At 39.3% G+C, this 27,864-nt stretch overlaps 3 protein-coding genes across 7 annotated transcripts in view; 1 reads left to right on the top strand and 2 right to left on the bottom strand.

Moving 5' to 3' along the window:
- Positions 1–22,718, top strand: part of Alg7 (Alg7 dolichyl-phosphate N-acetylglucosaminephosphotransferase) — a 110,342-nt gene extending 87,624 nt beyond the window's left edge. Inside the window, exons 1-7 of one of the 3 annotated variants that reach the window (XM_022060980.2) lie at positions 6,154–6,596; positions 6,862–6,976; positions 7,496–7,709; positions 8,601–8,832; positions 16,013–16,201; positions 16,750–17,002; positions 17,489–22,718. In XM_022060980.2, the coding sequence (XP_021916672.1) occupies positions 6,454–6,596; positions 6,862–6,976; positions 7,496–7,709; positions 8,601–8,832; positions 16,013–16,201; positions 16,750–17,002; positions 17,489–17,554 (1,212 nt within the window). In that variant the 5' untranslated portion in view covers positions 6,154–6,453 and the 3' untranslated portion in view covers positions 17,555–22,718. Of the gene's footprint in view, positions 1–6,153; positions 6,597–6,861; positions 6,977–7,495; positions 7,710–8,600; positions 8,833–16,012; positions 16,202–16,749; positions 17,003–17,488 lie in introns of those variants that run through there. The other 2 variants (XM_087349303.1, XM_087349304.1) reach the window with 2 other exon arrangements.
- On the bottom strand, positions 7–6,090 carry LOC110828299 (UDP-GalNAc:beta-1,3-N-acetylgalactosaminyltransferase 2). 3 transcript variants are annotated; one of them, XM_022060906.2, is made up of 5 exons: positions 5,074–6,090; positions 4,790–4,999; positions 3,946–4,437; positions 2,687–2,870; positions 7–1,556 (listed from the first exon to the last, which is right to left on the bottom strand). In XM_022060906.2, the coding sequence occupies exons 2-5, from the start codon at positions 4,953–4,955 to the stop codon at positions 1,031–1,033; spliced, it is 1,368 nt and encodes a 455-aa protein (XP_021916598.1). In that variant the 5' UTR covers positions 4,956–4,999; positions 5,074–6,090; the 3' UTR covers positions 7–1,030. The 3 variants fall into 3 exon arrangements, with proteins under 3 accessions (XP_021916598.1, XP_021916607.1, XP_021916590.1); XM_022060915.2 differs by having other exon boundaries at positions 5,611–6,090; XM_022060898.2 differs by having other exon boundaries at positions 5,761–6,090.
- Positions 10,054–14,457, bottom strand: Mgat3 (beta-1,4-mannosyl-glycoprotein 4-beta-N-acetylglucosaminyltransferase). Its single transcript, XM_022060946.2, has 2 exons — positions 13,963–14,457; positions 10,054–12,681 (listed from the first exon to the last, which is right to left on the bottom strand). Exons 1-2 carry the CDS (start codon positions 14,320–14,322, stop codon positions 11,617–11,619), a joined length of 1,425 nt encoding a protein of 474 aa, XP_021916638.1. The 5' UTR covers positions 14,323–14,457; the 3' UTR covers positions 10,054–11,616.
- Positions 22,719–27,864: the final 5,146 nt, after the last annotated feature.

The following is a 27,864-nucleotide window of genomic DNA, read 5'->3' as shown; positions in this document are numbered from 1 at the left end:
CGCACACACAATAAAACCATTGTATTTGGCACCAATGCGTCTCCCGAGTACATTCTTCATGACTAAACCAGAGTCATTTTTAAATCACATGTACACGTACACTGCATGTGTTACGACGATTATCTGAGTACAGGAGCACTAATGAACGATCAGCGGAATGGAACTCTGCCCACCCGGGTGCAAAAGGGAATATGCACGAAAAAGAGAGAGTTCCAAATGAAGTTCCAGCACGAGCTTAATACTGTGCAACGCTGCTGTCGTCTCAAAGACGGACGGAGCAGGAAGGTGTGATTTTATGTTGGTTGGGAGGAGCTTATTGGGAAATATGAATTGAATTTTTCTTTTTTCTGTTACCTAACTTGTTCCGATGCGACGTGGGCATACGCCCACCGTTTTTGCAAAAGATGCAACACAACATTTAAAACTGACGAGCCATAATTGGTCAGTTAGAGAAGATGAACTTCAAATCCTACAGTTACTTTGAGACTTGTACCACACTTTGTTTAAGCTGGCCAAAATTTGTTACAGCACGAGGTTGGAGGTGGCAATTTTATTTTCTTGTAAAATTTCCAAGAAGCTAGACTTTCTAGTAGGGGATGACGTGAACAGAAGCGCCCCATCGACCTCTGGTACCAACCATGGTCAGTTTATGTAATCTGAATTTTGAATATCCTCCCCTTCCTAGAGTGTCTAGATTCTATCTCAGGAAATCAGGCTGGGGCCTGATCCAGCTACAATGAATTTTTAACATCGCAGCTTTTGTCATTTTGCAATTTTTTATTTAAGGCCCATGTAAAACACAAGTTGTAGTGCACCAGTGCACACCGTAAAGAAACTGACTTACGAATTCTTACTCTGCACTCATCTAATGCTAAATTTATTAAAATCAGAAGAACAGTTTAGGGAATTAAACATACACATACAGACATACGCACCTCCCCATTACATATTAATTTTAAGCACTTCATGCAACAAATGTTGAATGCTGTATTTGCAGACAGAATACAATATTTGTACCTTTGAATTACTTTCAGTGACAGCCACAAAAATTACTGCAATTCTTATATGCGTCCCATGCCTGATACATAGCATCTACTGACAACTCAGCTCTGTTACAGGCTCGTGGGTTACACGTGCCATCACAAGCCCACTCACAAGAAATATTATCGCCCGTGATCCTCAGAGGGTTTGCACCGGCTAACCAAATGCCCAAGGAAACGTCCTCTCCTTGGAAATCCTGGTAGAGAAAATTGAATGCTCTGTTTCCCAGGAACTGAACTACACCCTGGCTGAGCACATAACCTGCACCGCAAGGAAATGGAGGATATGTCGCGGATCGATAGTTATCCTCGCGCCACTTTCCAAAGGAATGGACGGGCCAACCTTCGCGAAATGAACTCCACCAGTCGAGAGAGAATTCGGTCGCTGGTCGAGTCAAGGCCTTCTTTGACTGAATTGTCCTGACAGTCTTCAGAGTCTTCATAACCTCACCAATGTTAATGAAGGTGTCATCATCCGTCTTCAGCAAATATGAGGACTCAGCATTAAAATGTGCCCTAAGAAATACAGACAGTAAAAATTATTATTCAATATTGGAAAGACGTGGGCATGCGATTGCATTTTTCATAAAGCTTTCTCTACTAACGGAATGACAGAAAGTCTGTTCCTAAACTGATCTGGATTAGAACAGGTCAGATTATAATAAGCTAAGTAACTAACTTCACGGAGCAGAGTCCTTCTGGAAAAGCTAATCAAGAAATTCCCCTCTTCATTGGAATCTCATGATGAGACATGAACATGCAATTAGTTTTCCCTTCATTAACGAGCTACATTAGAAGAAATAAGTTGTTTCATAGTTGAATATAGAAACCTAATTCCTGTTCTTCATAGTATGAAGTGAGGAGTTACAACTTTTCTAGTCACAGTGGTCACAGTGGGCCTCGACTACTCAGACACCGAGACCACGGGTTTGAATCCCACTCAATGCACGGATATTCATCCTTATCTTTCTGTGATACGCTGCCTTGTATATTCAGAGGCCTTGCAACAGGCTGATCACCAAATGTCTAAATATCTTAATAAACTCAATAAAATCTTTTTGGGCAATCAGCCGCATCAACCATCTCTGTTCCCATCATAAGGGTTCTGATGATGGGGGCAGATGCCCAAGAAGTTTTTATTAAGTTTGGCTGGTGCGAAATTTTCAAATCAGATCAATATAGAAACCTCCAATATATGAGAGAGCCAAGGTCCTTAAAGCCAGAAAGAAGTTAAAACTTGTAAGTGTTAATTGGTGTAAAATTTTACATTCCGAAGGCTACAGGCTACATTTTGTATCAGAAATATTTTTTATTATCTTAGTAAAATTTCCTAATATTGGAAATTATAATTATTATAAGGAAACTATACCAAAATGTATGAATCTACAAAGGCATTTGTCACATAATCAAAAAATGATGGACAGACAAGCACAGAAAAAGTAACAGACTTGCATACAGTTATGAAATGAGTCTGATTATTAGAATAGAAAAAGAAAACCTTATTTCACCTTATTAATTGCCATAAATGCTTCTGTTAATTCCTGCTGTACTTCTATATGTGTCACTCTGAGAAACAGCGTTGAGGTAGAATTTTCAATTATTCCAACACATAACTATATCTATATTGTGGAAATAAATGCCCTCACCATTTAAAGAAATGTAGAAGTTTTCGCGGCAAATTTCTATAAACATCGACCACATCGAGGAACAGAATATCTTTCTTTTCTTCTGATTCTCTTAGAAGCTTACTCTTCAGTGATTTGATTTCATTTTCCCATGTTTTTTTGCGATCAAGTTTAGATGCAATGTGCGACTCAAGCTCTCCTCTTTCTGAAAAAATATTACATTATATGATGTTGGTGATGAATTTTCAGGTTCCATAACAAGAAACTTCTCAGCCATCTGAATAAATGTCAGCAGCTCAAGAACTGCGACATACATATTTTATTCTTGAAAGCTGAAACCACCATTTATTCATACACAAGAGATTGGCTAGTCACGGAAAAGTGCATTTTAGAAAGAATGTGAATGAACACAAAGTCTGGCTTGTATCTACAAGCCAAACTAGGCAAGGCAGAGATGCTAGTTTGATTTAGTAATTAACTCCATGGAGCAGAAGCCTACTTCAGAAGCTGTTAGTTGCTCAGCTGTTCAATAAACTCACTGCCTCTTATTGGACCCAAAGGTCCATTAATGTATCCAGAAGGGTCTGCAATGTGAAAATTTGCCCTTATAAAACTATACTAATCTTTAGTATTTAATGTTGATATGCAGAAACATTCCTGTATGCCAGACTAGGCTTTTATATTGGAGAAACAGATTCCTGATCTGTTCTTTCAGAATATATAAATATATCTCTTATGGTCATTCTTGTGAATTTCTGCAGTCAAGACCTTGTATATAGACCTACACAAAGGTACCAAATAAAATTTCATATGCAGAGACTTATCATAAAATTCAAAATCTGGTAAAATCTACAGGGGGATGATGGCTTAACCATAACACGATATGCCCTCATTATCAGCAAGTGAATGATAAAATGGGAGATACAAAGAAGAAATTGGTCATTGTCAGTTTCGAAGTAATATCAGAAACTCAGATTTGCCAGCGTAGTCAAGTTTTGTAACAAATGCAAGCCACTGTACAAGTTTGGCTTTCAGGGATGAGCGATATTGAATGATAAAAAATTATCCAACATTTTGAAAACTTTGCGGTTGCGATCTTCAGGGTGAATATGTACAACAGCTAATAATTGACATTTGGCGCGGCTCCTCCTTGAAAGCCGAAACTGTACGTTGAACTTCAGCCGCAAAAACCTAAGAATAAGATATACAAATCAGATAAAACAATGTGGAGCTGAATCAGGTCTGTGGGAAGTCTGTTGACAAGTATCCTAGCAACATACCGTGAAGAGTGAATGTCAGGCTGGCAAATGTGCAGGACACGTAATGGAACGGCACTGGCTTCTCATTTATATTTCTGACAAGCTGCAGAAATGTGATTAATCCGCTTGCATTGTTCCACTGCAGCCAGCACTCTGAGTAGTCCAGGTTCTTTCCCGAGTTGTTACCGATCAATTCCACGATAACCTGTCCCTCAAAACCCTTAGGCAGTAAGTATGGTTCAACAGACTTCTCTAGAAGATCAGAACCAGAATTATTCTCAACATCTGAGAAAGTTGCTGAAACTATTTTCTCCCTGGTGACAGAGTTAATCAGATTCAGTTTGACAAAGCCACCAGCTGCGACCAAAAAGCCTCTCTGTATGTTCAGTCTGTGTATGACCACAGAATGATGAACTAGAAATGTGAAACCAACATATGCTTCTGTTTTCTGAAAAATTCTTGCTCTTAGTATGTCAGCTTCACCTGTAGAGAATTCTGAAGATCCTTTTATGTCTGGGAATAAAACATAAAAGTACTATGAAATTATGATCAGAATGATATTAATCAGAAAGTATACAAAGTCAGGACAAGGGTGGGTCATCTGAGGCATGGAGCTGGGCTAAATGTAAGGGTATTCAAACACAATTGGGAGACATTATAAAATTGATCTTTATTTCTAAGAAGCAAAAAACAAGCATATTAAAGTGCTCAATGAATGGCCATCTTTACAGCACTTATTCAGCATTATTAAATTATTGCTTTCTTCTTTCTAATAACAAATCACTGTAACATTTTACTATTTTCTTTAGCTGACAGAATTACTATAGTTTTAAGTCAGCTGCAATAAAATACGATGACTACTCACCGACTGTCCATTCTGTACAGGCTTCTTTGTATAGTCTGTCTTCAGGAGGAACATTACAAACTTCTTTACCAAGGAGAAAATAATACTTTAGACCTTGTTCTCCTGTAAGATTAAGCCAAGTATCCCGAATGCTTTGTCTTGCTTCAGAGTTATTTTGGGAAGACATAATACCAATGAAAAGTAAGAGTTCATTCTTTTTAACTTCAGCGTCTAAAATACAAAATAAATGTATGTAACATTTTTCTCTTGTGCTTCAACCAATCTTACATATCTTCTTGAATTACCTCAAACCTCTATCATGGACTCCATCAGTAGAGAATCACTGACATTTAACAGTGGTACTGAAGATGACAGCCGATTGTGCCATGCAGTTTCATAGATGTTGACTTCTATGAGACTACGCAGTGCAATATCTCAGAAGGCTGTAATCTTCATACTCATCATCATGAGAATCTGAAATCTCACTTAAATGTACTAAATGCCCAGCAAAGGAAGAGGCAATACAGTACATGAATGAAACTGCCTCTAGAACCTTCCGAATTATAAATATGTTGCCTACAAAAATTTATTTTACATCGAAAAGAAAATAATTAGATTAATGGTAGGTGTTCAAAAAAGAGATGAGATGTTGTTCAGAATTATTTAAGAAATTTAATATATTTCCCCTTGCAAGTGAATTTTTACACTCATTACTATTGTTTGTTGTGGACAATGTGGAAAAGTTTCAAACAAATTCTGACATACATTGTATGAATACAAGGCATAAATATAACCTCCATATGCTAAATGGTAACCTCATTAGTTATAAGAAAGATTCTTACTGTGCTGAAGTTATAAATTCTTTTTTGCATGTGATTTCCTGTTAGACACTGATAACATACAGGAAATTTAACACTATAAGTTATTTACGTAATATTTATCGGTATGCTTAACTGTAGCTGTTGCATGCAAAAGTGTGTCCATCATAGTACCTTGGACCACATACAAGGTGCTTCGAATTAGGAAAAATGACATTATTCCTATGATAAAACTTAGGAATATATATAGCCTCATTTTTTATGTGCCCAGAATACAAATAAAAACGAATTTACTTATGTCGCCTGGAGTGGTACGAATACGCGTTACCAATGAAAAAGGACACAGGTCGGTTTGTAAAAGAAACTTTGTATTTCTGTATCGCAACCACTGTTCACGCCCGTATATCCTCATTCCTTGAACATTTATTTAAGGGTTATGTTGTTCGTATTGCAGAGCTACTCTGCGGCCATGCTTGTATTATGATGGCAGCCACCTTCGCCAATTTATAATCTGTAAATTACAAAACTAGGGAAGCAAGGAGGACGTGACATTGAAACTTTCATTCATTCCATAGTGTAAAACTTAATAATTTTAATTCAAGGATCTGAAGTGATCTTGAAACTTTATCCAAACTATACAAAATATTTGTTGTGTTTGGTGTGTAAGGTGGTACACATCAGTGCAGGCAATTTAACCAATGTGTAGAATTTTATTAAAGTCGAATGTGGTCTGGAACGATGAATTGCGAAGGCATTGTGACGTGTGGAAAGAGTTTGTGTAGAACACGTTCAAATGATTTCCTTCATCATTGACTTTGTACCGCGTATACGTGTGCGTTTCTCGAAAATTTAGGCACAATCATTAAAATGTGGTTCCCTGTTCTTGTGAACAGTATGCTGTCAGTAGTGGCATATGTAGTTACATTAAGAATTATACCACGTTTTAAAGATATGTTTGTTAAAGCAGATTTGTATGGTGTGGATATGAGTAAAAGTAGAAAAGAAAAGATGCAAGTATTATGTAGAAGTAACAATACAATAGTGCCCACTTACAGCTATTTGTTAATCCAGACTTTATTTATATATAGTTACTAAGATGCAGTATTACTATTCTAGCCTATGACAGTCACTTAACCGGTCAGTTTTGGTATTATTTACCATTAAGAGCTGTAGACAGACGATTCCAACTTATCCAGGGTTATGCTGTAAAGTTGTACCTTGAGAGTTAATAACTGTTGTTATTATTGAATGTTAATTAATGTGTTTTTTTTGCAGACCAGAAGCTTTAGGTGTTGTAACAGGATGTGTTTTCTTAATCACACTTTTTATCTTCATTCCTGTTCCATTCAGTCAGTCTATACTGAAGAATGCAGATTTTCCCCATGATGAGGTATGCTTGATGGGTACTTATAATACCGAAGTAAGAGAGCATCGCTATTTCAGCAGCCATATGTGGTACACTTCTTGGGAATTAACCCCTTTTATCCTATTTCAAAAGTCACATTACATGGCGTGTGAATTGCATTTAAATGAGCAAAAGGGTAACACTTTATAGTTATTAAATAATCGGTCTTGGAAATTTAGTCCCACTGAATTGCATATGGATTGTGTCATTAGATTGTTGTAATTTTATTTATTAATTACATACCAGCTTGACAAAACAGTCATCCCAGTGACAATGGATTATGTTGGTAGCAAGTAGGGGATGCCCATGTAGTGAATTTGGAAACATTTTCTCCAAAACTTTGTTTTTGTGACATTTTATCTTTGCTTTCTAATAAGTTTGCATAGGGCAAAACTGGTCTTGAACCTTCCAGGACTTCAAGAACAGAAATTTGGTTTATTTAGATGGTGACTGCATCTCCTACCTGAACAAATGTTGTTTTACAGTTGTTTCCTATTGTTTCAGTTTGTTGAGCTGTTATCAGCTCTGCTGTCAATTTGCTGCATGCTTCTCCTGGGTTTTGCAGACGATGTTCTAGACTTGAGATGGAGGCACAAGCTGTTGCTGCCTACTATATCATCTCTTCCACTTTTGATGGTCTATTATGTTAATTTTAATTCAACTACCATTATAATTCCTAAACCTTTCAGACCATGGTTTGGATTTTCCATTAGTCTAGGTAAGCTATTAACTGTTGTTGGAAAATTGAATTATTTTGGGCTCTAGCACGTCTAGACCTCACCTTGCGCAGAGTGTTCTCCTTAACAATGATTTTAACGCTGGAATTTCCCTAGGAGCTAATACTTTCATGACAAGCATTGTCCTGTCACACACCTGCTTTCTCTGTGAGAATAATTTAATGATAAGTTTGATACTTCTGCCCCCAGCATCAGGTTTCATCATTTCAAGTGCACAGTGCAGAAAGATGTAATCCTGGAATGTATCTGATTTTTTTTGTATGCCCGGTTCCAAAAATAAAATTCATCTACCCAAACAGATTTTGGTCTCTTCAGTGTTTTCTATATATTTATAGAATTTTTTTGTATGCTCAGACACCAAGACTGACGTGAGCTGTGTGGTGTTTGGTTTCTGTTGAAAATGTTCATAAATAGTTGACTGTACCACATACTGTCTTTTCTCAAATATCTTCTGATTTCCTATGCTTTTATGTAGAACTGATCTAACTCTATTATTACGTAATTTATTGTATGCAAAGAAAATTCACTGTGAGGACCAGGTGATATCTTGTGTGTCTAGAGAAAATCTGGTAATGCATGAAGCAATGGGAAGTGTTTTCTTCAGACTTGATTTTATTAATTCACAACAGTTTTATTCGGCGAGTGGTTGTGCCGGTTCTGACGTGTCAGTAAGATCGGATTCCCGTTCATGTACAAGTTTGTAAAATAAGGATGAAATCACAATTGGATTGCTTCCTCTACTTCGAGAGTCAATTAGGTGGTGAACATGCAGGATTCATCGTGTTCCTTTACGTTGTGGGTCATCTCCTGAGTCACTGATACATGTGCCGTAGTTTAAACCTTTAATATGCTTTTTTAATTTTGGTCCCTAGGAATTCTGTACTATGTGTACATGGGCATGCTGGCAGTGTTTTGCACCAATGCCATCAATATATTAGCAGGCGTGAATGGACTGGAAGTGGGTCAGTCTGTTGTAATAGCTGCGTCCATCACCGTGTTTAACATAATTGAAGTGGGTGGCGACTTGTGGAAAGCACATCAGTTTTCACTCTACTTCATGCTGCCTTATATAGCTACATCCATTGCGTTATTACAACACAACTGGTAAGTATCAGTCCAGTACTTTGGTCCTGGCAGTAACTTGTAGAGGATGAACAGAACTGTCGTCAAGTATAATTTGAGGTTTTCATGGCATCAGGGTGATGACTTAGTAGGATCCTAAATGGAGATACTGAGTTTTTTTTAAGCTCGTCAAGTACAAGTTCAGACACTTTTAAAATTAAGGAATTTCCTATATTTATTGTAACTTTGTTTTCAGTGGAATGTTTTATCTGTTATGACTTTTCATTCTGAACATGAATGAAAAATTTCAGCAGATCAAATGCAGCCTGAATATTACTCATATTCAAACCCTATATCAATACATTTGATAAATTACATTTAAAGTAAATGCATGAGATATGCCTACTTTATGTGTCATGTCTTTGATTTGGTATATGAAGCGCTGTTCATGCAAGTCTTTTGTGTGGGAAGGATGCTGGATTCTTATTCAGAGGATTGTAGGTTTCATCCGTGAACAGATCTGGATGTAGATTTTTGTGTGTTCTAGCTTACGCTTGGGGATGTGAAGAATACTGTGCTCCCACCAATATTAAATTGTATTTTAGCTCTGCCAGAAATTATTCACACCATCATATTTTTGAACATTTGTAATGTAAGATTGTACTGTTGTGAAGATTAACTTATATGTGTTTATTGTCTGCCTTTACACAACAGATTATCATTTAATTTCATACTATTTAATACACATATGACACGTTTCAGGTTTAGGGAGAAGGGGATGGGAGGCTGAAGGTGGGTTCCTAAACCGAGAGTTGCCTGCGCATTAAATTATAATCTGTTGTCTAAAGATGGACAGTAATAACATATAAATGTTTGGTGTAATTTTCCTGGGGTTATAAGGAAACAACTTCTTTGTTCTTTTGTTTCTTTAGTTGATGCATGCATGCGTGCCAACTTTGAAGGAAAAGGTTTATATTGATTATCTATATGGATTTAAAGCTTGTTAAATCCAAATCAGAGTAGGTTCTGAATTTGTTTCAAAAGTATGAAAGTGCATATGGACTGTACAGTCAGTAATAGTACCAGTACTTGAAGGTAGAACAGAAAGGAATTTTATGATTTGAGGTTCTCTGAAAAAGAAGTTGGATGTCTCATTTGAAGCCCTTGTTATTAAGTTATTTGTTTTTACTCCATTTAAATACTTCCGCTCTATCTTTGGTGCAAATCACATAAGGAATGGGAAAATACATACAAGAAACACAGTTGTAAGGAAACGTTATCGATCGGCAATTATTATTTTCAGAGTAGCAATACAAAAGGTTTTGGATATGTATGCGAGAGCTCACAAACTTTGATGTGGTTGTAGGCTTGTGCTTGAACATTAACATTAAAGTGTACAAAAGAAAACTTAATACTGAAACATATCTTAAAATACTTTAAAACATAGTGTGTCAATATTCAAATAACTGTTACAGAATCAATGTGAGAGTTGGCAGTAGTTACCAAACAAGCTTGTTGGTGGAAGTTACGCAGAACTTTGTCCAGGCACGGCTTTGGGGTCGAGGTATGTCGACTCCCCCGCTGTGATCACTGGGCATACAAACCAAATAATGTTTCTGCACATCCTGGGCCACTCGCAAGCTTGTTTGGATTCTGCTCCAGATAAAAGATATTGTTTATGTGAACATGGTACCAACATTTAAAACAGGACTTCAGATTAATACCAAACCAAGGGTCACACGATGGATACAAACCTAAAACTGGCAGTGTTGTAATAATGTTGAATAACAGTCTCATTCTCGTATAAACTACTGTAGAGGTAGCACTTGCTTTTGTAACTTACAATTTGCTGAAGCACACCACCTGATTTAATATTACTTATGTGCTGTGCCATCCCTAAGGTATGGAAAATTTAATTAATGGTTGAGAACCATGGAGCATACGGCTCATATGGGAACAATGAGAAATCGTGAAGGGAAGAGACCACTTAGGAGACCTTGGCATAGAAAACAGGTTGTTTTTGAAGTGGGTCTTTAAGAAATGGGGTGAAAATGTGGACTGCATTAATCTGATTTAGGACAGGGTGCAGCACTGGAACCCCATGAACACAGCAGTGAACCTTCAGCTTCCATAAATGGTGATTATTTAGTAGGACTTAAAGTTATTAACAGTGGTCAGTATGAAGATGGCTGTCTTCTGGGTCGTAGCGCAGTGTAGTCTTGTAGAAGTTTAACAACATTTCATAGGTCCTTGCTGCCTCCATAATCAGTGTGATGGTGAAGGCAGCAAGGACCTTCTTTTACCAGACTGCATGGTTCTACATATTGGCTGTGGACTTTTCTAGTCTGCTATTCTTTCACTGTATGGTACATCATTTAGTGGAGACTGGTAAATGTTCTAAAACTGAAATAAGTTAATTTGAATGAGGAAACCATGTGGTCGGTTGGTCCGTCAGAGCATTATGTAGTTTGAACATAAATGTTGATGTTTCGGCATGCAGTATAATAAACGTTTTAAACAGCAGAAATTTTCTTGCTTTGAAATTATCAATTCTTTATGCAGCTCTCTATTGACTGCTTAAGCATGACCTCTGTGGGAGGACATGTGATTTTTTAGAATGGATTCTGTAAGTGACATCTGAACAAATTGAGAAATTATCAAATTTTGGCCATGATCTGTATCAGATGAGAAATGATTAGTGACTTGAAATTACCTTGCTGTGGAGTAATTTCAGAGTCACAAGAATCAATATGTAGTTGTTGACAGCATTCGTAAGAGAAAAAACATTACTTAGTATCAACTGAACACCTACTATTGCAGTCATCGTTAGTTATTGTAGTAATCAAGTTTGCTGTAGAAGTTAGTATACAGAAAGTCATATTTCCATGTATTGTTTGCAACATAGTCAGGGGCAAAGTACAAATCTCCATGCTGGGATTTCCTGATAAGGGCTGTCACACCATCAAGCCACAACCCTGTGCCAACTAGATCTTCTACGTAGGTTATATCTATCTTCTTGCCACTCATTCTGTCCCAGTCTATTGGGCTGTTATCATGAGGGGCCCATTGCAGCATGGTCAAAATATCATTCGGTTCAAGGCACCAGCTGCAGTACCAGCCACCATAGTGGTTCAAGTCTCCCACAACGAGTTCATACACTGATCTCTCTCCAGGTTCTTCCACACCTGGGATGAGATAACCCGGAATTCTTGACGGATTACTACGGAATAAATCTTCCATAATTCCTATTGTATAAGCACCAGGTGTTATGATAGTCCGTTTTGGATGTTGCCAGAAAAAGCCATATGCAGACCACCTCAATCTGAATGCAACTGGCAAAGGCCAGCCATCATACAGCTTGAAGAAGAGCAATGCTTTTGGATTAGTAATTTCATATGCATCAGTAGAGTCTATATATAGGTCATCTGATCTTAAATTTGTTAGTGTGGCTTGCCCCCTTTGCCAGAGTTGCTGTCTTAAACTCTTACTGTAGGTACTGCTGTAATTCAGCCCTTTGTTGTTACTACGCAGGGAATTGGTCAGTGGAATGTAAAGAAGTTTGTGCCGAATGTCTTCGGAGATAAAGCCCTTCTTATGAAGTTTTTGCTTGAAGTAAAAGGGTTTGAAATGTCCTGTTGCTGTATGGTTTGACTCTCCTACAACAAAGCAATCGACAACATGAGACAATTCATGGAGTTTAATTTCAGCCAGTGTTGTTTCTAGGCCTGTAATTGGAAAACCGTGAATAATTCTGCGAGGTTTCCTCCGTCTCCTGGGGGAAATTTTTTGACGGGATGCAATGAAAGCACGCCAGATCACTTCTGGTTGGCCACAGTCTTTTCCATGCCAACCTCTTTTACATTCGCATTTTGTATGATCCATGTGATCTGCCTGAAACAGTGCACAATGCAACAATTAATTACATCCCTTTTGTTATCAGCCATTAAAAGCTGAAGTGTTAAGTCTCTCTGAAAGTCAGTGTAATTTTTAGTATAAAACCTGGTCAATAAGAAGGAAGGTGTTTACAGAACTTTAACATACGGTACTTTTCAGAGCGGCTGATGCACAATTCCTTTTTTTGTGTCAAACCATTTCACTCTTTTTGTTTAGTAACAGGACAGTCAGAGTTAGAGAGATCTATTTAAGTTGCTTGATATGAAGAAAAAGAACATTGTTAAGCACACAGGCTAGATAAGCACCTGTTATGCCAGTGCTTATCTGGTCTGTGAAGACACTGAAGCCCCTGGCTAATAAACAGAACATCGAGGTTGCATACTGAATAGTTTCTTTTCTCAGCCATTCATCTATGTTGTAATTGTATGTATGGTTTGTGAAGAAGATGGGGAAGTTTATGGAGTGACAGATTTCAGTGGAGGTGTGTATGAAAGGCGTAAGGTCCTCATAGTGTTTGTCAGAGCATGCAGAAGGGAACATTGTTTCATCATGACTGATTCTTAAGTAAATCGTCTTGTTGAGATACCTCTGGGCACATTGGTTTTACAAATGAAATAATTCAATTTCTTGTGAGTTGAGCAACAGTTGTCATCTTTTACAACTTCTGTTGTGAATACCTGAACACGTGAATCAGGTGGCCCTAGGCATGTTGTGAACAGAGGTGTACCACAGTTCAGGAATATTGTGCAAGACGGATTCATTTTATATGCCCAGAAAAAAAGAGAATATTTTTTCTTATGTTCTTTGGCCCTTGTGTATTAGTCATTTACATTTATTTTTCTGTGTGTGTGGGGGGTGGGGCAGAATTATGTGTGTTTTTGGCCACATGAGGATATAACATATGAAGATTTGCGTTCGGATTTTACATAAACTCTTTACAATTTTAAACTTACCAGCATTTCATAAATAATTTTAAAGTGGCTGTATTGGTGGTTTGACGTCATTTTCTGGTTATTTTTTTGAATGTGAGACATTAGAATTGGCACCCCGTTTATAAAATTCCACCGAAAAGATTTTTGTAACCTTTCAGTCTTTCAAAAGGTATTCCTTTGCGATCTGCATGGCGTACCTAGTTTATTGTCGATGGGTATTTTTTCGTAATCACAATGTAACCATTCGAACATGACCTCAAAGGATCGATGTAACTGCCTACTGCAATAAATCGCATTTCAAAGTGACATAAGGTAATAAATTAAAGTGTTGAGTAGTAATACTTACATGCTGTTTCTTTGTGTAACCTATGTCTGTTCCTGGTACAAAACAAACACTTTCGTTGTTCAGTTTAACAAAATAACTACTGAGTACAATATTTGGTAATATCACACGATCTGCTTCTGTAAGGTATCCCTGCCACTCTTTGCGTCGTGACACAGCCTTTGCGATGCTTGGGGCAACAAACTTTACCGAATATGGTTTATAGTTGCTGGATAATGAAAATTCGTGTTCTTTTGGTGTCGGTGTAGAGTACTCGAACACGTACGATGCAGGAGCCATAAGCAAATAATATATCACCAACAAAACCTGAAGCACAAGCAATATCCAGAGCATACATAATTTAAAATCCACTCTGTAATACATTTATTATAAATATTACTTTACAAATCTTGCAGGTCATTGTTCTAACAGTATGAGCCCACCCAAAACTCTTGGCACAGTTGTCTGTCGTCTGCTAAATTATTCTTTTGCGCGCGCACTCCATTGATGCTAATGCAATGGAGTTCCCAGTTGCGTGTTCATGAAGCCTTATAAGGTGTGACGTGTGACATGTTAAGTTTGTTTCATAGAACACTAACATTTGCCTACCAAGACGAGAATTCGCACTTTTATACTTCACCAAGATAGCTTATTTATGTAGATTCATGGTATAAATTGAAAAACCAGTTTGGATTGTTTATAACTAATAACATGTAATTTTTGCGTTATCAGTATTTCAGAGGAGCATGCTGCCTGCATCCTCAGTTTAAAACATCTACCCTTATGATAAATGAGTACCTAAAAGACTTATACTTCGGAAGGTCAGTAAATGCCGACAAAGACTACACAACGAGACCACAATTGAACTTCTTACTGCCATGAAAACCTCACTCTCACATTGAGATTTTAGTTTTTCACCATTTTGAAATTGGCTCATCAGAGGTTGTTGATTGAGAGTATTGCAGCTGTATAAGAACTTGATGAAAAAGTGATGGATAATGTGGTGTCAGGTGTGGCAATAACACTTCATATAGTAATGGGTTATTTGCTATTTATAGAGTATATAAATTAAAGTTATCAGGCCAGTCACATAGCTCAGGAGGAGGAATAATAAATGCATACAGAATTCTGAGAGGAGATCTCCACTTGGTAGTCCAAGAAGGAGATTGAAGTATAAACTTAAAATACATCCCAAATTAACAATTTGTGAGAATGTGGACTACTTAAGTGTTTTATAGCAGCACAAAAGAAATGATACCGAGTGATGTTGCTTGAGGTGTTGAATCTATTTGTTTTATTACTATTATTCATTATTCTAACTTTTCAAAGAATGAAAATAGGACTACATTTCTAAATCAGGTTGAAGTAACAACCATGAATTGTCATTACAAGCATTTTCTTCCAGGTTTGCAAGGCCATTAGTAAATGGTTTTGTGACCGTAATTGCCTGAGGTCACAGCATGACTTAGTTATGTATAAATGGCCTCACAAACTCATTTGAATGGCAATTTACAATGTGACTTAAAGCTATTGTTAGGACACTTTGTGTTTGTGTGTGTGTCTATATATATATGAACTACATTCACAACAGGAGCTGTTTATCTCTCTCTCTCTCTCTCACACACACACACATTTTCCAAAAGTTGATGTGTAACAATATGAGCTTCAGTTGTTCTGTTATAGGCAGGCAATATTTTTGGTCAGAACAAGAAAATAAATTGAATTAATTTTGGTATTGCTAAAGGAACTGGCATTTTGAGTTTTAGATTATGTGCCACAAACTGAAACTCTGTTTTTAATAAAGTTATTTCCTAGTATTAAAGAATGAGGGTTTATCACCACTGCATCCCAAGGTATCTTAAGGCTCACTAATGTGAGCTGGGTTGAAGTAACGTCAGACTGTTTGGAGGTGGTTATGCAGTGTCAAGGAACTGGTGGTTGTATATTTCTAAAGTCAAAGAAATATGTCATGTGTGGGAAGTAAGATGATATATATTGATTTGACAAATGGATATATAGCAGGATTTTTCTCCCTTCCATTACTACTAATTGAAGTGATTATGTATTGGAACAGGTATCCTTCAAGAGTGTTTGTTGGAGATACATTCTGCTACTTCTCTGGCATGACATTTGCCGTAGTTGGAATCTTAGGCCACTTCAGCAAGACAATGCTTCTTTTCTTCCTGCCTCAAGTTATCAACTTTGTGTACTCTGTTCCGCAACTCTTCCATCTGGTGCCCTGCCCAAGACATCGTTTGCCAAGGTTAGTGGAGTGACCATTGAAAGTGTACATGTTTTGTATGAGAATGAAAATTGGTCTTCTGTTATGGGAAGAAGATAGAGGGTGACGGAGAACAGGGAGCTGAGTGTTGACCACTGTTGTCATGACAGTAAAATGGTGATTCAACCTAACAAAGCATTTTTTGTGTTGAGTCGAGTCACCATTTTACTTCCGTGTCAATAGTCGTGCTCCAAGTAGCTATCATTGGAGATGCATCATTTCTCCCACAAACTCTTTTGAAGTCTGATATATTCCTTCCAGTGGTGTAAGTTCCATTTTTGTCTGTTGTTTAGTTTTTATCATGTAAGTGTCTGAAACCATTCGGATCATTTGTGTTTAACCTATATTTTTACTGTGCAAGCTTGGAATAACATAGCTACATGAACCATCTAATTTTAGATTGTGTGTCTGTTGTAACATTTGTGTGACACATTTCCTGTTAGTTTTGAATTTTCAGTTTATGCTAAATATCTGTGTAGTTACATCTATATTGCTTAATGTTTACTATGATACATTTCTTCTGCGCCAAGTTACGACATTCGAACGGACAAGCTGGAAGCCAGTGTTACCAGATTCAAGATGTCAGATTTAAATTATCTCGGTAAATTGAGTATGACGGCGTTGAAAGTACTACACTTGGTCCACTGGGAAGAAAAAAAGTACTGCACAAATGACAAGGAGACGTATGTTGAATGCAATAATCTCACACTCATCAACTTTGTGCTGATTCGGAATGGACCTACACATGAGGCAACACTCACCACCATCTTGCTTGCTATCCAGGTTTGTATGTGCTCTGAAGCTTTTTATTTTCTGAATGTGGTATGTGGCATGAGTTTATTATTTATCAACAGTTCCATTAAGGAGGTATGATATAAACAATTAAGCAGTTGCATGTTACGGAAAATATATGAACAGCCCAAGGATGATGATGTCATTGTATGAAAACAGGTATCTGAATATTTAATATATTATTTGTTGTGTGAAAAAAAATGTTATTTTAGCCTAATCGTGTTTTAAGTGCTTGAACACTGTCTCACAGACCAAGAAAACTCAGACACAGAGATGTTTTGAAGTTTGAGTTGATTTCAGTGTTTGAACATGTGTGTCTTTTCAATTCCATTACTTAACGCCCTTCGGTTCCGTATATAAGCTTCACATATACTTTTATTAATCTTCTTGGAGCTGTAATTTTGCTGTTCTTGCTTTTACCAGTTTGCAGTAACAAATGATCATGCATTGTACTTGATTTCTGGCATTATGTTGCAGGTTCTTTGCAGCGTTCTTGCATTTATAATCCGCTATCCACTGGCATCGCTCTTCTATGATGTTTAGCAGACTGGCATTGTGCAGCTTTCATGCCAAACATGATTCCACAATTTTATTTATGCTCGAGTGTTTCACATAGAAGAATAATATTAATCACATTACTCGGAATGAACTGGAACTTCATTAAGACTATGAAGTATGCTATAATGTTCTAGTAACTTTACATCTGTTTTGGTTATTAATTTTGTCACTGTATATAGAATTCTGTTTCTCTGCTTTGTATAGAAGTACATGTACATAGTAGGCTATGAACAAGTGAATGGCCTTTTTAATATTTTAATGTGAAAATGTGAGATAAGTGTTTGCCAGGACTGTTAGGAACATTTTCAGTGATGTGGTTGACATAATTATTTCTTGTGCATAGAATTCCATTATTAATGCAATATGTAGAATCAATTCCAGACACTCTCTTTCCAGGGATTTCTTTAATTAGTAATTCAGTGCTTTTAAAATGTTTTGAAATAGCATTGGCATTAATGCCTAGATGTGCATGAGTAAAATCATCATTTGTAAAAGAGACCTCTAGACTTCATACTCTTCACTTTAAATAATTTAGGGAATGTAGGGAAACACATTATCCAGAATTAGCTACATTATAAAATGATTTATATATTATTTCCATAATCTTATGGCTGATACAATAGTTGGATGTGTGAAATGTCATTAGTATTTATCAGCAAATGCAATTTTTTTTACAAGCAGGATAATAATTATCGATATACGCCAGTTTAGTAAAATTGTGTCCAAATGCTGTCATAACTGAAACTGTTGAATCAATAAATTCTGGGTCAGAGCACCTGTAGATTTTGTACACTCCAAGCAACTAACTCAGCTGGCATTTTAATCTATCTATATAAGATGGATTAAATTCACAATATTTTCTTGAATGTCATAAGCTGTATTTGAATGAACTCTGTCCATGCAGGGTGGTACAGTATTAAAAAATTCATATGTGCCACACGCTACACAAAACACATTGGCAGATCACAGATTGTGATGATTTCATTCCGAGTTGGATTTGTCCTTTTCATGGTAAGGAGTGGTGACTTCTGTGAAATGTTATATGGCTTGTAGGATTTGGGGTTTTCACAGAAGGGATGCTAGTTTAGCAATGCTGCCTGAGTGGTGTGCCCCCAGAACAAAAGTACATGTTCAATCAACTGCGCCATCAGAATGCTGTTTGTTTTTGCATTTGTGTCGGGGAAGAGAAAAGAAAGGTAGAGAGATAGGGAGGTTACTTTTTGTTTCACAGTCGTGACGTATATTAGAAGTGATAACTTGTGAATGGGTTTGTAGTGAGAATGAGAAAATTTGTCTTTTGAAAATGGAAGGTGCGAGCTCATTGACTCGAAGTGGCCTATCTCCCCCTCTCGACGTTCTTTGGCGCAGGTGGCTTCAAGGCCAGCAGGGCGGACAGTCTGTGTGTCCCGGGCAGAGGAGGATTCTTGGACCGAGTGATCGAAGTCATATAGTTCTGTTTTTCTTTTACTTGTCGTAACCCCGACCGGAGCCTGAGTCTTGGAGGTGGGGTTGATTGATTGGTGTTTGCATGTTCCTTTTTTAAAGATATATCTATTTTTCTTTATATACTTTTTAGTAATTTGCTTACAATACGAAACCCATTTCTGCCCTCCTTTTATTTCTAGAACTTAATTCTACTGTAAGAATCCGCGCTGAAATGGAAGGGAGAGGACTTTAAGTGGTACAGCTCTTTTGCCGGATGTTTGTGTTCGAGCTGTCTGCGAGTGAAGATTCCTTTGCGTTTGAATCTTGGAGGTAGAACGTAGTTTTGTTTGTTGCGCGTTTTATTGGTCTTGTTATTGGGTAGTCAATCAGCATACGATTATCATGTTGAAGGGGTCCCGGGATCTTAATAAACATTGTGACCTCAATCAGAAATTGCTGTCAATTCAGTAATCAGCGTGCACGAAAACCGCGTCTCGTGAAACTGTTTAATGACGTAATGTCGGATACAAAATATTGTTTTGTAGAATTGCTTTCTTTATTTTGTTCTGTTTCTACTTGTTACATTGAGATTGCTGCTGCTGGTGTCATGGAGAGATGTTTCCTCAAGGTAAAACATTTAGGTGGCTCTCCTTTACTTAGTGGGGAATCCCCACGTCCACTCTAAGTATTTGCGACAAGGTTGGTGGCCCCAGCACCCTGCCAGTTTCTCATAGTAACTAGCTCCTTAGCACCTACAGTATCATTCCACCACTTCTAAATGATGTTCTGTCATTACCCCAGATGCATTTCTCTCCTAATCATTGTCTGGGTTTCCTTGTGATGATCTCAAGGTCGTCCGTCACATGTCACGTGAGTTGGAAGGGGAGGGTGTGGTTGAGATAGAGACGCAGTTGTCCTCTAGCAATCTGCCGCCAGAGGCACGGGCAGCCTCCCCGTGACAGCGCACTTTCACTTATTAATAAATATATATAAATACGTACATAAAAATGTATGTATGCATATATATTGTTATTTTTTATTCTTACGAAGTCGGTATCGCCGAGGGGTTTGTGGTGCCAAGCAAAACAGAAAACTACCGCGCGCCGTCTGACTTTGCCTCAGAACGGGACCTGCTGACTACGACGCACCGCCGGACATTGACTCGGAACTCGACCGACCAAGTAGCATGCACCGCACTCGCGCGCACACACACAGAAGCCACGGCGACGTACTTTATGTGATTTCTTATTATATTATGTTTTTACTCTTTTTTGATTCTACCAAAATTTCTTATTCTCTCAAATACATATATATGCATATTTATATACACATGCGTATATATATTCTAAATTTTATTCTTATGTAGTCGGTATCGCCGAGGGACTTGTGCTGTCAGGCAACGCGGAAAGTAGCACGCACCGAAGAAGTTAGCCAGTCAGATATTACGCACCGTGTGACTTTGACTCAGAACACAGGCAGCCAACTACCGCACACAAACGAGACACGGCAAGCTGCTTGTACGTGATGTTTATTTATTTTTAAGGCAAGTCCAACGGTGCGTCGTACATCGACGGTCGAGCTCTGCAGCTATGTCTACTTCAAATTTTTTCGGAATTTTTAAGAATTTTTAGTTACTTTCGACTTTCACGCCATTTAGAACGATCTATCCAATTTTTTAGCGGGCAGAAATCGGGAAGGTAAAGCATACAAAACCAAACCCGTTTCTGCCCTCTTATTTCTAGAACTTAATACTACTGTAAAAATCCGCTGGGTCTCGAACTGCCGAGGTCATCCTCTTCGGCTACGAGGCGTGTGGTAGATTCGGATTCTGGTTCGATCACTTATGCCCTTCTCCCGCTGAATACGTAGTTTATTGGGTTCGTTACTAGAATTCGTTGTGGCCAAGTTCGCAGAGAGAGAGAGAAAAAGGAAGACAGAAGTGGGTAAAAATTGTTGCGTGATTGTAGTCTTTGGGTTTATCTAAAGAAATTCTCAGACACCAACTCCCGGTTAATGAGATGGTCTCTCAGATTAGCGGAGTTCGATTTCCACCCAGGATAGTCTATCCAGCATGTAGACGCCCTAAGTCGACACATCGCGACCCTCGAAAACGACCCCTTGAGTCGGGAAAACATGGCAAAAGCTGCAAAGCGACAGTTTTCGTCAGCGTCTGTAGAAATAACTTTGACAAAGGTCAGTTCTACCTTGACAAATATGGCTTACTACATTGGCGAGCGGGAGGTCGTTGCCCCGATCAGGTGGTAATACCACGTGGGTTAGTAAATGACGTCATAGCCTCGCGTCACAACCAGGACAGAACAGGACTCTGAAGACACGGATGAACCGAGCGATGTCAACAACTGCCAGTCGAGAGACCGACGGAAACAAGGCCATGAGAATAAAGCCCCAGTGGGAGACCCGGAAGGGGCGAGGGAGCCATCTCAAGCATGCGCCGTGGATCATAAGGCATCAAGGATTGGACTGCGAGACGCGGGATCAACATTTCTAGATCAACGATCACGCAGGTTATGAACTGGCCGTGACACCAAATGAGACTCGAGTCCATGCCTACCGATTCGCTTAGCTAATTAAGAATCCCTGAGACAACCCATCAAAAACCCGAAATATCCCACCAGCTACGTCGCTCTCAGGGAGTGGACGCAGTGTGCGACCAGCCACGTCGTAGCGAACACCGCGATGTACGCGACAGACATTAAGGTGGCTCATAAATCCTTTGAAAGTGTAACAAAGTTCAAATACTTGGGAAAAACAATAACGATTCAAAATGATGCTCATGAGGAAGTTAGGAGGAGATTAAATTATGGAAATGCTTGCTACTTCTCAGTTCAAAATATTTTGTCTTCCCGTCTGATTTCTAAGAACCTGAAGATTAAAGTATACAAAATACTAATTTTGCCTGTTGTGTGGTATGGGTGCGAAACATGGTCAATTTCGTTGACATTACTGTGTTGAATATTTCGGGCACAAACCTGGGTCCACATTTTCGCCTTCCGCTGTTATGTTATGGCAGTGAGCGTCAGTGTGGACCCGGCTTTAAGAGGCCGAGACGTAAAAATGAAACTTAAAGATAAAAAGAAGAAGAAGAAGACAGAGCTAAGACTCGAGAACAAGTGTCCATATCCAGAAAATCATTCCGTACCGAGCATATTTTATTAGCCACGTGATCTAATTAGAGGTTTGTGGAGACTTACCGATTGGGTACAAGAATACTTTGTGGGGTGGAGTTATTTTATCACATCCTCGTGACTGATTTTCAAAAGACATGCGTAATTTAGAATTTAAAAAGAGCCGGTTATTTCGACAGGCTTCTGTACGCTGTCAGAACTTTCGTTCACTGTTTAACGTTCAAATGCGGCAGGCAAACTTTTTAAATTTTGGGACTTTACTGAGTTACGATGCAACTGACCATGAATGCAGAATGCAACGTGCGTGTTATTTCAACAATTTTAGCGTTCCTGAATTTCTTGTCACAGTGAACTTACTAAAACTGCAGCTGTGGTTGCTTGCTTGGTGACACACGCTATGCGACTCCACCCCCATTTAAAAGAAGGTTGAGCTGAAACAGGGTGTTTCATGTTAATTGTCGTTGAAATAAAATTTACTGTGCGTTAGATGTATAACACACCTCTTTCGATCTTTACTTTTTATGTATGAGGGGATGGTTATTCATGTAATAAATGTTTCGAACCCCCTCTGAGCTTAAGATTATGGCAGAGCAGATCTCTATCTATCTACCTGTCCGAAAGTCCATCCACCTGTCTTTATTATCCAGAGTTTCCGCATAAAACACAGTAACTAAGTACAACAGCAGAGCATACAGGCTTGGATTCAAACCAGTAACCTGCCGAGTACGAACCCCATTCCACAGCGCCCAGTTCCCAAGCCGCGCGTCGATGCCTGTTCGTTGCTTGGTTCTCAGCGTCAATAACAAATATAATGCTCCATGCGCTGTGATCTAATAGGGCAAACCACGGAAGTTTAGAATACTTTTCCAGAAGTCTATGGATTCAGATTTCTTGAATAGCCCAGCGAAGCATTCTGTTCTATAGTTTCTTTCGCAGTCAAATCTAGAGCTTATAACGTGACGAGAACAGTCCTAATGTATTTGAATACATTTATACAAAGACTGAATAATGACCTCAGAATTTCATGAAGCTAAACCTACGATGGCTCAATTTTGTGGGCCCTCAGATTTTAATTGGGAAACTTGGATGTTTTCAAGTTAATGTATGTTCAATAATTCTCTTGTGTTTGGATTATCTACGACGCGAAACTTGGTCAGTGACATTTATGCAGTGTCACAAACGCCTACATTTTGCGTTTTGGACGAATGCTTTTGTGCTGAAAAGCATGAAACATTGGGTACTTGGCATAAAATGAATTAATGGTTTCATCATCGCACTCAGCTGTGCTGATGCAGTGAAAGGTTTCGACGGACTGGACTCGTAGGTCGATTGAATCTGGTGTCAGAGTTGCAATATTAAGACGAAAATTCTCCGGGATGTCGCGCCGTATAATACAGCAGAAACTGACCGACGTTTCAGAGGTGCTTACTTCCTGCATCATTGGGCACTCATCGCCCTGATGATGGTAGGTAATAAGCACCTCTGAAACGTCGGCCAGTTTCTACTAGATTACTTGCCGCTGTGAGAAGCTGAAATCTCACTTACAGCAAGGATGTTTCTGGCAAAGTGACAACTTGCAAGATCAAGAAGGAGATGGGGGATACCATTGAGGTTGGTTTTATGGAAATAAGTTGCGAGTACGTGGACTGGATCCGTGTGGCTTGGCACTAGGACAGACGGAGGATTCTGTTGATCCTCGGGGTTCTGTTAAAGGCCTGCTTCGTGTTCGGCAGGTCCCGGGTTAAAATCTCGGCTCAGAGCCCGGCTATCTCAGCCCCTTCAGGCAAATTCCGGGATGGTACCGTAAATTAGGCCACGACCGCTTCCTTCCACATCCTTTCTAATTCATTATTCATTGTCTTCCTCTCATTCGACGCTGTGTAATCCGTTGAATTGTAAAAAGATAATCACGAGGAGGTTTTATCATTATCGCAGCTGCGTCGTCTCACGCACGGCTCTGCCTGATTTCCGCTGGCCTTGACCTAAGTAATTGGTTCACGCGGCGATTTCTTGCTTCAGGCAGGATCCGGTACGAGAGCTCGTGGCAGAATTTCCTGAAGAGGACGTCTGCATTTTATGGCTGTCGACACGATCACTGTGATGGAAAAGTTCTCTTATCACGGAATGTTAAACTGCAGGTCGTGTCTCAAATATTTTTAGATGCATTTAACTCTTTGAAGCACAGTGGTAACTATATGTACCACCTGCAGTTATATTTATGGGGTCTTCTTAAGGTACAATTTGGCTGCACGCGACAGAGACGGACTCATCGCAGCTTCCCGCCACTCACTTTTGAGGTGACGACCGAGACATGCGGCAAAGTGTTTGTTTTGTTGAGACGCGTGCACATATTCTGTGAAAAATGAGTATAAAAATGCTTCTAAAAAGGTTACTCCAAGAAGAAGAAGAAGATGTGTTGCTGTGTTATTTGTTGCGAAAGAAAGAAAACCTACGAGTTCAATATTCAAAACCAGACGCGAAGAAGGGTCTTTCTGTCTGTTAATAAAGAATCATTTATCATTAGAAGAAGAAAGTTTCAGGAGTTATTTCAGATTGAATCAAAAGCAGTTTGGTTACGCACTGAGTTTAATAGGAAAAACATACAAACAACAAAAACTGTCGCTCACGTTACGGTTAAGTTTCTTATATTGTATTATTACTAATTATGTCACAAATGTAATGACAATTGTCTTCATTCTGTGATGTTGGTTGGTTCGGGGGTCGAGGCAGTTCTTAAAGGAGAATACCTCAGATGAACTTGGGTTGGACATCCCATGTTGCTCCTCGCATATCCATCTGAATCACTTCATAGTGACTTAAAATGTTAGCTTGTATTTTCAAACGTGGAGCCTTTACGTGGTTCCCAAATGAAGCAATTTCGTCTTCAATTTCTGTATCAGTGTTGGCACTTAACTGTTGCACGAGATTATCAAGAATATCATCATGATTGTTGTTGCGTCTTTTTCGTCGTGGAGGCTGTGGTACAGAGGACTGCGATGCTTCATCTGGACAACCTTCGCTGTTTTCAGTCCGAGTCTCAAACTGTGCGTTTGCCGCTGAATCTGACTCAACATTAGATGCAGTAGGTCTTTCTGTTGAAACCGGTTCTAAGAATTGGAGTCTCTTGAAAAAATCCCACTTAGAATTTTTCGGTGGTGCAGCTGATCCGGTTGATATTTTTCTTTTGCGTTTAAATCGATTGTATGAATCCCGTATATACTTCCAGCGTTTTCTACAGTCTCCATCTGAAATGAGAAAATACGCCCATTTTCGTGTGCGTGTTCTTTGTGTACGATATCACTTATTGAGTGATTGACAATTTTTTCCCTTCAGATTTATGGCGACTGGCGAAAGTTACGCTTCACTATCGTTTGCTTACCGTATATCAGCGCGTCATATTTCACCAATCGTGAAAGAGGTTCTTAGGTGTCTAAGAAACAAGTTGGTACCTCAACTCATGCCTGAACCTACGCAACGAGAGTTTCAACGCATTTCAAACGAATTTTGGATAAAATGGAATTTTCCGAACGCCGTTGGAGCCAATCTCTTTCAACTACAAAGCTTTCTTTTCTATCGTTCTTTTAGCCATCGTGGACGCTAATTACAAGTTTATTGCGGTCGACGTCGGTGCATATGGCAAAGAAGGTGATTATTGGAAATAACTTTAATCTTCCGGGTCCTGAGTGCCTTCCGGGAACCATTTCTAACTTTCAGGCGAAGCATCGGGTCTCGACGCGTATCTGATGAAGTTGCAAAGAATGACGTAACTGAACAGACATTCAATTATCGCCTTTGTCGTGCCGGAAGGGTATCGGAAAATGCATTTGGGTTGATTTGCCAAGTATTTTGAGTGTTTTATACACACATAAACATTTTGCCGGAGACATGTGATGATTTGATATTAGTCGCCTGTTACGCGATGGATTCCTAGTAAAAATCTGGAAAAACTTTCTATCACTTCAGTAATGACGTGGAAACAACGCCACCAAACACGCACTCCTTATCTCGAGCAGGAGGCGAGATAAGAGAAGAGTTGAGAAAATATCTCATGTCAGACGCTGGTGCAGTTTCTAGGGAAGTAGATCGCAAAAACCTGGTAATAATCCATTCATTGCATGACGTGTTTAAGTCTAGAAGACGTTATATTGTATTATAAAAACGCAAACAACTAACCACTTTTGTCTAATTAGGCGAGCTTCGGGATTTAGAGGGTTAAGTCTGGCATTTATGAAAGCGACAGTTAACTTATGAGTCCTGCAAATTTCGTGACTGTCAGGCATCGAGCAGGACCCCGTTCCTTGGCGTATAAAAATGTATTCTGTGAAAGTTAAGTTGCCACCACGCCCCGCAGTAAAGCTGACAACCGATTTCAGACTACGTTGCCGATAACTGGGTTACACCGAACGCCTATTGATTGCAGCATCCTTGGCGATGTAAAAGTCTGACCAGAACGAGCTGCATGGAGCAGAGTCCATCTTCAGCCCTCGGTCGGTCGGCTAGTCAAATTCTGAACGAAATTCTTATCTCCTTATAACGCAGTTTCCTCCTCGCTCTTGTCACTTCATCCGTCTCGGGTCCAGATATTACCCTCAGCGCTCTCTTCTCAGACACCCCGAGTCTGTGTTTTCGCTTGAAGTGAAAGACCGGGTTTCACACCCATACAAAACAGTAGGAAACATTCGTTGTTAGAGAGGAGACGGGAAACAGAAGATTGTGAACTGCGGGCGGGAGAATGTGAAGGTGCGTCGTGCAGTTGTAATACGCTTGGAAGTGCCTGAGGTAAAGTTGGTAATCGGCTTCCTCAGACGTTGGTAGTATTTCGTAGGATTGGCGGGCAGATTGAAATAGCTGAAGATTGTCAGTTTGTAGATAATAATATGAAGAGTTTTATTCAGTCTCAAGACAAGATCAAGTTCACGCGCCCTGGGACCATGAAGTTTATGTATAATATCGAAGAAGGTGGCGTGATGTCATTCTCTTTATGAGTGCGACCTCACACGTGATCTCGTTACAGGCGATGACATCATAAGGAAACTGTTATCACAGGAGGCGTTGCGAGCTGTGAGGGCGCTCTCATATTACATCTGCTTAATCTCAATACGTGGAACTTACACAGTGTCTGAATTTAATTCGGATGGAGTTCGGACCTCAGCTTCTGGGGAATGCGGTGATGATCCTTCGCGGAAGTGTAGGCAACTGTCAGTTGCTCGAGAGACGTGCTAATTCCTTTCTTGTAGCTCCTGAGAAATGCCGCCAGTCGTTTTTCTGGGTCTCTCCGACTGTCGGTTGTTTCCATGGAGACGGTTCCCTGACCTTGACCGCTATTTGTGATCTGGCCTTCGGCGTTGTGCGAGGGCTGGGCCTGCCAAAGAATTACGGAATGTTGGTCGTTCGCTTAATAACTCGCCCTGCTCGATTAATCCAGACCCGGGGACTAACAGGAATCTTTACTCGAATTTACCGCGGGCCGGCGAGGGAAGTAGGTTGTGTGGATAAAGCTGGCTCAGGAGGAGAATGCCCCGCGTAGCGAACTTTCGGGTTGCTGCCCTCAACAGCGCTGAACGGATTTTGATGAAACTGAACGCGAACTGGCGTCGGTAGGCATCGCTTCGGGAAATTCTCCGCTCCACATTTAGCTCATCTCTGGTTTTCAGAGTTCACTTGGCAAATGTTCACATTCGCTGGCTTCATATTTTAGGGTAACAAGTTTGAATCCACGAAGTC

The sequence above is a fragment of the Zootermopsis nevadensis genome, unplaced genomic scaffold (genome assembly GCF_977971745.1).
Source record: "Zootermopsis nevadensis isolate Lab colony 2312 unplaced genomic scaffold, Znev_1.0 Znev_ptg000016l, whole genome shotgun sequence".
Taxonomy (NCBI): Eukaryota; Metazoa; Arthropoda; class Insecta; order Blattodea; family Termopsidae; genus Zootermopsis; species Zootermopsis nevadensis.
The sequence above is the reverse complement of the archived record's forward strand: the minus strand, read 5'-3'. Positions and strand labels throughout refer to the sequence as shown.

What these genes read in the sequence shown, in the direction of transcription:
- Mgat3 (XM_022060946.2), bottom strand. Translation starts at nt 14,322, where the DNA reads ATGTATTACAGAGTGGATTTTAAATTATGTATGCTCTGGATATTGCTT. An exon ending in GTTACACAAAGAAACAGCAT is followed by an intron (nt 12,682 to 13,962) that starts GTAAGTATTACT and finishes GCACTGTTTCAG; the next exon opens with GCAGATCACATGGATCATAC.
- LOC110828299 (XM_022060898.2), bottom strand. Translation starts at nt 5,842, where the DNA reads ATGAGGCTATATATATTCCTAAGTTTTATCATAGGAATAATGTCATTT. An exon ending in CACCTTGTATGTGGTCCAAG is followed by an intron (nt 5,000 to 5,760) that starts GTACTATGATGG and finishes TTTGTATTTTAG; the next exon opens with ACGCTGAAGTTAAAAAGAAT. An exon ending in CCTGACATTCACTCTTCACG is followed by an intron (nt 2,871 to 3,945) that starts GTATGTTGCTAG and finishes ATATTTTTTCAG; the next exon opens with AAAGAGGAGAGCTTGAGTCG.